At 38.9% G+C, this 11,696-nt stretch overlaps 3 protein-coding genes across 3 annotated transcripts; 2 read left to right on the top strand and 1 right to left on the bottom strand.

Annotated features, from left to right (window-relative positions):
• Nucleotides 1–714: 714 nt before the first annotated feature.
• Nucleotides 715–2,834, top strand: BATDEDRAFT_90810 (tRNA 1-methyladenosine methyltransferase subunit GCD10; the record flags this gene model as incomplete). Its single annotated transcript, XM_006681214.1, has 9 exons — nt 715–934; nt 1,068–1,195; nt 1,298–1,389; nt 1,469–1,552; nt 1,659–1,783; nt 1,885–2,025; nt 2,107–2,200; nt 2,274–2,376; nt 2,480–2,834. 9 exons carry the CDS (start codon nt 715–717, stop codon nt 2,756–2,758), a joined length of 1,266 nt encoding a protein of 421 aa, XP_006681277.1. The 3' UTR covers nt 2,759–2,834.
• Nucleotides 2,835–3,393: 559 nt separating this feature from the next.
• BATDEDRAFT_13347 (uncharacterized protein) lies at nt 3,394–5,152 on the bottom strand (the record flags this gene model as incomplete). Its single annotated transcript, XM_006680938.1, has 8 exons — nt 3,394–3,711; nt 3,808–3,949; nt 4,039–4,082; nt 4,189–4,281; nt 4,351–4,527; nt 4,640–4,794; nt 4,915–4,978; nt 5,069–5,152. 8 exons carry the CDS (start codon nt 5,150–5,152, stop codon nt 3,394–3,396), a joined length of 1,077 nt encoding a protein of 358 aa, XP_006681001.1.
• A 494-nt stretch (nt 5,153–5,646) lies between these two features.
• Nucleotides 5,647–6,380, top strand: BATDEDRAFT_13458 (peptide alpha-N-acetyltransferase complex A subunit ARD1; the record flags this gene model as incomplete). The annotated part of the gene is made up of 4 exons (XM_006680947.1): nt 5,647–5,932; nt 5,992–6,094; nt 6,187–6,226; nt 6,348–6,380. 4 exons carry the CDS (start codon nt 5,647–5,649, stop codon nt 6,378–6,380), a joined length of 462 nt encoding a protein of 153 aa, XP_006681010.1.
• Nucleotides 6,381–11,696: the final 5,316 nt, after the last annotated feature.

The following is an 11,696-nucleotide window of genomic DNA, read 5'->3' as shown; positions in this document are numbered from 1 at the left end:
TTGATCCAGCCAATAAAAATTATGATTGGTAAAGGGGAAGCATGTTTTTTGTATTTGATAAAGGAATGAGCCTAGTGCAGCTTGAGTGAAAATGGAGCAGCACTCGACACGATAACGAGAGTAAAGCGCGAGGTAAAATTACAGCCGTATTCATGTAAAATGAAGCTTTTCTGTATTTATCTTACAGTCGGAGCCTCTATTCTGTTCCGGAATAAACAATGGTTAAATATTCGTTCCGCTTGCTATTAGAAATTGATTGCTTTTTCCGTGAAAACTCTGCTGTATCTTAATATCAGATAGTTCGCGTTCAAGTTCAAGATAACAAAGATTGCAGTTTCAGGAATAAATGCTGTTTCCTTGAAGGTCACTCAATGTTTAAAGAGCTGTAGATTGAAATGATGCCAAGGATGTGGAATATATTGAAATAGCAATGTGAATATTCACTCTGTATTTTGTACAAGAATGAGCATGAAGGCCAGTAAACTAAAACAGTTGATAAAGCAATGTTCAGCAAATTTAATGAAAACTGGTACCAATCAAACATGACGGTTTATCATATATTGACATTTAATATTTCATTTTACTCGAATATGGCTGTAATGCATTAGCAAGAAACTCAATATCGAGTTCAAGCACGTGATTTTAAATTGATTCTTCAAATCATTGCTGAAATTTTTCTAATTTTCTGTTTCGAATCGTTGGCTAAAGATTACAATGGACGATATCATTCAAGAAAATCAGTGGATCATAATCAAACTGCCTTCCGGAAACCATAAAGTATTTACTTTAAAAGCTAATGAAAAAGTGGATCTTGGAAAGTTTGGTAGTTTCCAAAGCAATGACTTGATTGGAAAGTATCAACTTGTCCCTTATGAGATTTATGGAGATAATAAAATCCGACGAGTTAAAAATCTTGATTCATTGCAAGAATTTGGTAAGCTGGCTCATGTTGACTGGCCCATTAAATATATTTGTGGCTACTTCATCATTAATTCTCGTATTGCTTGCTGATGGCGTTTATTACAAACTTTGACAATCTCCGTTTTAATTTTAATGGTTTCTGTTAGATCTTGGCCAAAATATGGAATTAGCATCAAACCAAATGATTATGGACGATCCAGCATCTCAAAAACTGTCACAAAAAGAGATTGAAGAGCTTAAAGTAAAGAGTCTTCAAGGAACTGTAGACCATGATGTAAGTGATAGGGTTTGAACAACCTCAAATCAAGTTAATGTACACCAAGCCTGTTTATTTTCAATCTTGAATTCTGACTGTTTTTTTGAAAATGCTGATTAGTCTTTGATCAGAAGTTTGGTGGAAAACAATAGTGCTTTTGATAAAAAAACAGAGTTTTCCAAGGTAAAATACATTAAAAAAAAGCAACGAAAGTATGTATCTATGACAATGCAATTTAGTTCAAGTATCTTTCGAGCATGCCAATTAATGAATTTTATTTATTGTTTGCAGATTTTCAAAAGTGTTTACTCCAATTAAGCCCACCGCAAGAGTATTTTGCGATATATATCTCGAAAAAAATCCCGAAAAAACTAGGTAACTTCTTCCGTGTCACTGACTGCTATCCATTCACCTATTTTTAAATAGCATTTCAGCTCTGCATCAACTGATCATGCTTTGCGATTCTCTTGTGTATGGTTAGAGAAATACGAATAGACACTCTTTCACAAATGCTTACACTTGCCAATGTAAAAGCCGGGTCCAGTTTCTTGGTTGTAGATGATATGTCTGGCTTGCTTGTAGGAGCTATGCTTGAGAAAATGCAAGGTTAGCAGAGGCACATTTTTAAATCACCAATTTTATACCCATCAAATAGGACTGATCTAATATGTTTGAACAATGCATTTGAATGGTTTGTTTTCATACAGGACATGGAAAAATAACAGTACTGCACGACAAAGACTCGGCAGTGCTAAATCTTGTTAACATGATGAACTTTCCTTCCGAGGTTTCCAACACTGTCTATACACTCCCATGGTTTCATCTTGACGCTCTTCCAGAATATACTAGTAATACCACTTTTGCTGCAATGAAATCAAACACTGAGATTTGGTACGAGCTTTACTTATTGAATTAATCATGTACTATAGAGCCTTTGAATCCAGAAGCTGTTTTGCGCTCCACAGAAAAACGTAGTCAAGTCGAAAATGTATTTGAATGCATCCACCGCGGTGGATTTGATGGGTAAACTCGTCTATTTAAATTGATGCAATCTGCGTATAACTTTTGGTCTCTCATTCACTGCTTTGATATTTAGCTTGCTGGTTGCTTCTCGTTTTGATGCCCACGAAATTGTCAAGAAATTGGAAGGGTATTTAGCTCCTTCCAAGCCAATGGTGGTATATTCCCCATACAAGGAGGTATGTCTTTGCATTAACTGATTGGCATAATTTATTGCTTGTATCAAGAAGCCATGTAGATCTTTTCAAGATTGCCAACATATAATCTTTGCACTGTCGTTAGTCTCTACTTAATGCGTACAATTACGTTCGTCTATCCCGTCGGTTCGTTAATACACAGCTGACCGAAAGCTGGCTTCGTGAATACCAAGTACCCTCCAATTCTGGAACACATCCAATGATGACCACCTCTGGCAGTGGAGGATATTTATTCAACTCAACAGTTGTGACCGACGATGGTGTCAAGCTAAACAAAACTGGAGTCAGTCGATCTGGCACAGGAGACTTGGCAGGAGCTCAAAAGCGTCATAAACCCAACAATCCCACTCCTGAAAATGAATAAGATAAACTTTCATGTAGTTTCACCTCGAGTCTACTGGTTTTGTAAATATATATAAAGCATACCAACATATTTTCAAAATTTGGTGAGTTTATGCCAATTTCATTGACCATCTATTCAACAGCTGCTCGGCGATAGATCCTCTGTACTCTCGCGGGCTCCAACCAAAAGAAATTGAATAATCTACAATTGGAATTGTCTTGGGTTTTGCCAATTTAGGAGTTACAGTTCTGGCAGTATCTAACGGCTTGACTTTTATAAGCTCAGATTCAATTGGCGCACAACCATGATTGTCAATTGGTTGATCTAAAGAAATAATCAGTAATGTTGGTTTACCAAAATATGTATAACATTTTCCAACTGTAGCATGAAGTTACCTAAAACCTCAAAGCGCAAAGGTGATTCACGCATAATACTTTTCTTATTTGACTGAGAAAACGATAAAGGTAATTCTACGCGAGACAATGGTGCAACAGTAAAAGCTGTGATCATCGTATTAACTAGTGGTGGCTCAAACTCATCCTCAAAAGCAACGCTGATTATAGTAAAATCGAGTTGGTTTTTAAATTAAGCAACAATAAATTCATACTGAAAACGCAACACACGGCACAGATGGTGGTATATTAAGATGTAAGTTATTACCTTTTACCTAGAGTTCTATATGCTATCTCAGCTTGAGAAGCTACCAATAAACTTTCTTTACATTGCCGTGTTACTTCAGTTGATCGATCAATAAAATCTGTTGATTCGACTATTGACGCTTTCGACTTTCTCCCTTCATCAAAATCCCACTCAAGAGACTCGGCATCGCTGCTTTCTGGTATTGGCAAAGAGTTTTCCGAATTCAAAGTAGATTGATTTTTGGAATCTGAAGTATGTATTAATGGAAGCAGAGGGCTAATAGACGGCTGGTTTGTAAAGAACTCGTGACTCAAAAGAGCTTCTGCTGTTGGTCGCTTTGTAAGATTTTAAAAAAACAAGTTAACATCAGAGTAGTCAAGTATGATGCATATTTAGAAATGTACAGATATTGGTGATAGAGGAATATTTACATCTTTAGGTCTTGCCGTCAAGCATGCCGCCATAAAGCTTTTGAATGGTTGGGAGAATTTATCATCTAGCACAGGTGGATTGTTTTTTGGAATCATAAACAAAACACGCATGGGATGAATATTGGCGTAAGGTGGAAGGCCACTTAAATTGCATATCCAATATTATTGATTAGTAACTAGACAAGATCATTATTAAGAGCTACATATTCGTGGTAAATAAAGAAAACTTACTGTGCAAGTTCCCATGCAGTGATGCCTAGCGACCAGATGTCTGCCTAAATAATTGAACAAATGGCATTCCAGGTTTGAAAACAGTTATAAAACGTCATTTATCACATATATTAACAATAAATAACAACTTTTTAAGCCCATCAATCCTACCTTTGCATTGTATGCAGACCTTAAAATAACCTCTGGTGCCATCCAATAGGGAGTACCAACAAACGTATTTTTCTTTGTGATCGTTGCAGTAATCTAGCTCATTTATATAGTTGTGAGTTTTAGGGCAGCACTCGAAAACAAAAAGTGGGAAGAATGGTTTACCTGACCCGATACACCAAAATCGGCCAATTTTACTCCACCATTGTCCATTAGCAAAACATTGGCAGCCTTGATATCACGGTGAATCTTTCCAAGTGAATGCAAATAAACTAGTCCATGCAACAGTTCCTTTACAATAAATGCAACTTGGGTTTCATCAAACACACCATACTTGCTCAACTTTATATAATCAAACCCATTCATTTATCAATGTTAGTGGTCGAAATTCGATCATTTACATGACTAAATCATTACAGCAGTGGAAGCGTCGTGGTCGTTATAAATCACATACCATATCACGACATGAACCTCCAGAGCAATACTCCATGATAATCCACATGCATGAACCTTTGATGAATGAGCCATGATACCTTGTTACCCATGGAGAATGCAGATCTGAAAGTACCGCTATTTCATTCCGTATTTCATCTATATCATCTCCACACTCTGGCATTCAATGAAACAAAAAGGATGAGCCATGTTAAACCTTGTATCTGAATGCAACCCAATACAATTGTTCACGATTAAGTAAAATACTGTAATCGCCAATATTAAAACATATAGTACCTTCAATATCTATTATTTTGATGGCCACTAGCTCTTTAGTAACTTTGTGAATGCCAAGATAAACCTAGATGAAAGCTTTTAGTATTGATATTGAACTGTAGAACCCAACATTCCCTGGTCAAAGTCGTATAATCTTGCTGCACAAACCCCTTACTTTTCCATATGAGCCTTCGCCAATACGTGACTGAAGCTCATATACATCTGTAGGATGAGCTTTAGATGGAATTGATGAGTCCATTTTACAGTTGTATTCACGCAAAGTGAAGCACTTGTATTAGTCTTGCAGATTGCTTTGTGATAAACAATGGTTGAATATTCCTTGTGCTTATTGGAGATTAATCTGAATCGACACTCAATCCAATAAGCACAACGTTCACTATGACACGATTAAACTATACTTTTGGACTGATTGTCCTCATTTGATAGTCATACACTGCACGACCACCAGATTCATTCATTCCAGTCCAAATATTGAACTATTCTGATGCTGTCAATACAACTTTGTATAAACTCTTCATTGTTGTATTCTAAAAACATACACTTGCGATCTAGTTTAACAATGATCGCACATACTACGAGTGCAACTATACATGTCAATCACTCAGTGTTTAAGTTGCGGATTAAACAGATATAAACATCTCCAATTCTCATCTAATATTCCATTTGACATGAATACGGTTGTAACAGTAAGAATTCCCATCAAGACTGGCCAATGTTTTCTTCACTTTCTTCATGATTTCCATTCGTCCAGCTACCGTCGATGATCTGCTGTCTATACAAAACTGCAACCTGATGAACCTTCCAGAGAACTATCAGATGAAGTATTATATCTATCATGCTATCTCCTGGCCACAACTCTCTCAGGTTGCTGTTGACCATTCGGGCCGTATCGTGGGTTATGTCCTGGCCAAAATGGAGGAAGACCCCACTGAAGAACCACAGGGCCATATCACTTCTCTCTCTGTCATGCGCAACTGGAGGAGACTAGGAATTGCTGAGAAACTAATGATTCAAGCTCGTATGTATCCTTTGTAACTTCTCTATCTAGTTCATTCACTCACTTTTAAACCTAATTAGAGAAAGCCATGGCTGAAAACTTTAAAGCTAAGCAAGTATCACTGCATGTCCGTAAGAGCAACAGAGCTGCATTGCAATTATACAGAGATAATCTCAAGTTCAGGTAACAGCTATCACGTATTGGATTGATTCGTCTATTTATTTTTTCGATTGTTGCGCTGAGTTCCATTCATCTCTTTATGTTCTCTTTTACAGTGTAAAGGAAGTTGAAAAAGGCTACTATGCAGACGGAGAGGTTAGTATATACAACTGTTGAATATTTTTAATCTGACTTTGTACTAATACCAGTAATTGATCTGACACTCATCCGGACATCTGGATTTTTGAATTTGAAATCACTACGATCTGATTTACAGGATGCATATGCTATGCGCAAGATATTGAGTTGAAAATAAACGGTAATAAAACAACACCAGATCCATATCCACACGATAGAGTTGAAAGTAAACAACACCAAATGGACACTTGATACAATCGAGATGATCACATCAACAACATGGACAAGATTTGAACACGAGACAAGTGATACAAGTTACACAAGTGATAATACAGTCAATGCAGTCAATACAAGTGACATGTGTGATATAATCAATCCAAGTGAAACAGTTTATTACCAAGACATTACATTTGACTTGTTCGTGAGCAATAACACGCAATGCAAATGACATCCATATCCACGTGACTCGGCGCGTTGGGTTGATTTTAAATTTCTGCGCCTTCAAACGTGCAGAAACTATATTGATATCAACGTTATATTCTGGGCAATAGCCGCACCATCTTCCACTGCAGGAAAGCTCAAGGAACTGTATTCTGCTATATAGAAGGTAATATATTGTAGTATCCGTTATATATGACCTGATTGAATCGAATTCCTTGGTTTGGACAATAGATTGGTGTTTTTATTTGATAGAATCTTGCAGTTTGGTATTGAAAAATCAGTATATATGGTGATGCAATGAGCATTAAGAAGTGTTTGTGTATATCATTTACCGATCTAGTAATTATTAGCATACAGTTATTTGTTATCCGTAACCAACGTAACAGACGACATGCAAACCCTAGACTGTGTCGGGTTGAGTCCCAATAAGATCATCCCATATGGATACAATCCACGTCGGTTGTTTGGTATGATATCAATGGATGACTTTGTCCAAATACAATATGGACTGCTATATAAACCATAGTGGGCAGTTGATTAGAATACTGCTGTAAAACAGTCATGGTTTTGATGATTCTAATCCTTTTTATTGTATATCAATCGACTGGCTTTGGATTGTCATGGCGAATTTACGAATATTGTCATGACAAACCTACAAATATTGTCATGACGAACCTACACATATTGTCATGACGAACCTACTCATATCGTCATGGTGAATCCATTTCATATCGTCGTGCAGATCGAATCTATCAAGGCCGTTGCTACTGCAATCTTACTATCAGTTATATATATTTGATAAATTCCAACAATGGGTCGTAAACCTTCTCCGACAAAAACAACAGGTCCTTTTAGTGGTTCGATATCGACACCAATGGGAACCACTCAACACAAATCACAGACTCCGACATCGAATGCAATGCGTTCACAACCTCAGACCCAAACTCGACCTTCTTCAAATGTGTCGGGCCCAACTCCACAAATACCGTAAGTGATTGTTTTATGGTAGACTATCTATATACGATCAAGTATACACTATGCAGTAGAATGTCAAGTACACGAAGCGACCAGATTGTCACTGAATCTTGTCAAACAATATTGATTTTAATTGGCATGTATTGGATTAGGAAAGCAACCAAAGCAAATGCATGGAGTGCAGGACCTCCAGTGATGGCAGTGTCAGACTCAATGACGCCTGCAGTATCAGTTGCAGCAGCAAAGACAAATGGATCTCGCACAAACTCGACACAGAAAAGTCCATCCGCCAAAATGAGCGCAAAAGAACGAGCACTCAACGCAGTGCTGCAACTTGTGGTAAGTGACGATAGTGTCCAATGGTGTTTGTCGAGAGTGGAACTGCAGAGATATGTGAATATTTACTGATTGAATCTGCAATGAACAGGGCGTAAAGACTCTGGTGACCACATTAGATGGAAGTGAGGTTGAGGGTATCTGCCACACTGTAGATCCAGTTGATTTGTCAGTCAGTCTACGACAAGCGAGAAAACGGGTGCTTCATAGCAAAGGAACAGGTCGAGCCATTGCACAACTCAACATTCGTGGAGCAGATGTGGTATCGATTACAGCAGCCTCGTTTGAGACAGCTCGTCCACCACGGACCAAAGTGTCTCATCACTTTAAAACAGATACGGCGATATCGGGTGGAGCAGGTGAGCATCGCTACCGTAATCTGACCAAATGGACATCAGATAATGCCAATGAACAAAGCATGACAGGTTTAGAAGGTGAGATGAGTCAGTGATGGATATCGATCAGTTGTATTGGTTGACAATGTTTGGTAATGAACTGACTGTTAATTGGTAGATGTGCCAAAGTCAGGAACTTGGGACCAGTTTGCTACGAATAAACGACTGTTTGGTGTAACCACTGATTTTGATGAACACATGTATACCACGGTAGTAGACAAGAGTTTGCCAGGATTTTCTAAGCGAGAGGCCGAAGCAGCACGTATTGCAGCCGAGATTGAACGAGTAAGTGGACGAGTCGGAACTATGAATCGCTTTGATTACGCGTGGCATATTTTGTTGTTGTTGTTGGATAATGTTGTTGTTGGGTTCAATGTTGAATAATGTTGTTGTTGTTGAGTTCAATGTTCTGGTAAATTGTCATTGAAATTGACTTGTTTGACTTGTTGTTCAACTGTTTGTAGGCACCAACTCGTAATCTACATGTGGCAGAAGAACGCGGATTTTGTCCAACTGATAGCACAATGGATGAAGAAGACAGGTGTGTCAATCAATATTAGTACACAAATACATCAAGTGTACTGTTGGTTATGCATACAGATCAGCTAATATCAACTGCACCGATATAGGTATTCATCTGTTTTGAGAAATGTAACCCAAGGCAATAGGAAACCTACAAATACATCGTGGCGGTCAACTGTCGCACCAGCATCAACACACAAACAGTCTACAGTCGGAGCCACATTTGCCAGTATTGCTGAAAAGAATGCACCACAGTCTACAGCTGGAACTGGAACTACATTTGCCAGTATTGTTGAAAAGAATGCACGACATAGTCATGCACCACAATCTACGCCAGATCCTACAGTGACAGTACAAAAACTATTTTCAGAGTTTGCTGGAGGTGAGCGAAAACAATGGCAGGTTCGAAGAGAGCAAATTCATCGAACCAAACAAGGCGGGCTTTTGGACGATCTTAAAAAGTTTGGAAACAGTTTCAAACTGCAAACACCAATGCCTGAAGATATCAAATGCATTCTACATATGGATGCCAAGAAAGAGTCGAACAACATAGAACAGTCGCAACTCTTGCAAGACAAATCAAACAAATCAGACAAACCGGAAACCAGCAGTGACCGTGCCAGTTGTAAAACCAACAATCGTAATGCTGCGTCGGATGCACATACTAAAAATGCAACATCAGGTACGCCATCAAATGACATCAAAAAGAATCCATCGACACAAAATGCATTGGTGTCTCAGAAAAACACAGCAGATGTCAAGGCAAATGTAGAATCTGTCAAGCATTTGGCAGTATCCAAATCAGAACCTAATCCTGTCGTATCAGATACCACGTCGAATACACCACACGATAGTCAAAGTAATCCAAGTGCATCATTAGCCACGACTTGCAAGACAAATGCTGAAACCAAGCTCAATACACACCCTACTGCATGCGTCACTGGATCAGCCAAGCCTGATGTGACTGCATCAGCACAATCGAATGTAAAGGTTCCAAAGCAACCACTGTCAAGTTGTGCCAACAGTCACACGCCAACTCCAAAAACAGTCGTGTCAGCCAGTTTAAAACCACAATCCACACAGACCAGTGCATCAACAAAGGAACCAAAGAGTGAAACGGGTTTGCCAAGAAAGCAATCAATATCACAAGAATCAGTGTCTGAGAATGCACGATTGTCCAAGGATGAAGATATAAGCGACAAAGTATCAACAGTGTCAGAGACTCCGTCCAATGGCACCAGTATGACGTCGACATCCAAATCTACATTCAAGTTTAATGTATCGGCCTCTGAATTTACGCCAACAACAGTATCTAATGCAAAGCCACCAGCAGTGTCTGGTGTAAAACCAACATCAGATCCAAAGGTAAGCGTGTCGGAACGTAATGGGACATTTGTCTATCTGAATGCATATAGCACGTTACTGACATGGCGAGTCTGATGGAATCAGAATTTTAATTATCCCAACAGACGTGGCGGAAAGTCAAACGGGACACCCAATGCACGGATGCATACCAAGCCATATCAAGGAAAGCCATATCAGAAATATGCTCCATGTATGTTGAGTGATTTGAATTGGAATGTAAAGTGTATATATTCTGATGCTATTTGGCTGTATTATTAGCTGGGCATTATGATGCTCATCAGATAGGTGGTGAGTTTTATTCTGGAGCAGGTCCATATCCACCACAGCCTCAGTATGATCCAATGGTCAGTGCTATTTTGTATGGTGTTGATTGTTTGAGATTCAAGTATACTGATATTTGTGTTGATTGTTTGAATGGCATCGCACATTTGAAATGTTATTTGGGATGACTTTGTGATTGGATACCAGTATATGCCACATGGTGTCATGTATAATCCATCAATGGTTCATCCAGGAATGCCAGCACCAGCAATGATGTATGGAATGCATCCTCAATATGGGTTTATGCCAGGAATGCACCCAGCCGGTAAGTTGATATCAGTGATATGAACAGTTTGTGGTGAATGGTTAATGTTTGAAGTGACCACGAGCGCTGGTTAGCGTGTTGACTAATACAATGATTTGATAAACTTTCAGGAGCAGTGATGGGATATTCTCATCAGCCACCAATGCCGCCTATGGGCTGGGTTTCGAGTCCTGGCGAAGCAGTGCAGTATGGCGCGCCAGTCATGATAGTTGGCGGTACAATGCCGTCAGACATGGCAGGTGTACCGAACACGACAGGTGGTGGACCCAGTTCGGGTAGTGTAGAGTATCCTACATATGAGCAGCATCAGATGATGATGCAAGGCCACGCACCTCAGATGTATATGCAATCACCCTATGTTCAATATGGTATACAAGATCCGCAGAATACGCAGCTACCACCAACATCGCCGAGTGCACAACAGGCCACGCCGTATATTGTAGCTGTACAAGCAACCTCACCACAAGGATCTCAGTGATGGCTGTTGTACTGAATATTTTGTCAGGTTGTGAAGAATGTGATGAGTTGCTGTTTCAAGATTTGTCGAGATGTATGCTGTATTATGATACAGATGAGGCAGAATAAAGTGTGAATCCACTATGTGTTGTGTTTTCTAAATGTAACCACTGATGCGATTGATTTATTTTTGACTGGCTGGATGAATAGAAAATACTAAACTGGTATGTGCATGACCAATAGTATAATTGAAATAATCATGACACACGTCGAGATATTACCAGTTGGTTGAATACACATTTGTTTTCGAGTCAATGGCATGCAACGTGGATGAGTTGGTAAAGATCTGAAATAGTAATTAGGGTTTTGTTTGTGTTGGTCTTGAATTGTCAGATTTACAATTTTGAATTCA

This window comes from Batrachochytrium dendrobatidis (genome assembly GCF_000203795.2).
Source record: "Batrachochytrium dendrobatidis JAM81 unplaced genomic scaffold BATDEscaffold_11, whole genome shotgun sequence".
Classification (NCBI taxonomy): Eukaryota; Fungi; Chytridiomycota; class Chytridiomycetes; order Rhizophydiales; genus Batrachochytrium; species Batrachochytrium dendrobatidis.
Note: the sequence above shows the minus strand (reverse complement) of the source record. Positions and strands in the feature narration are given on the sequence as shown.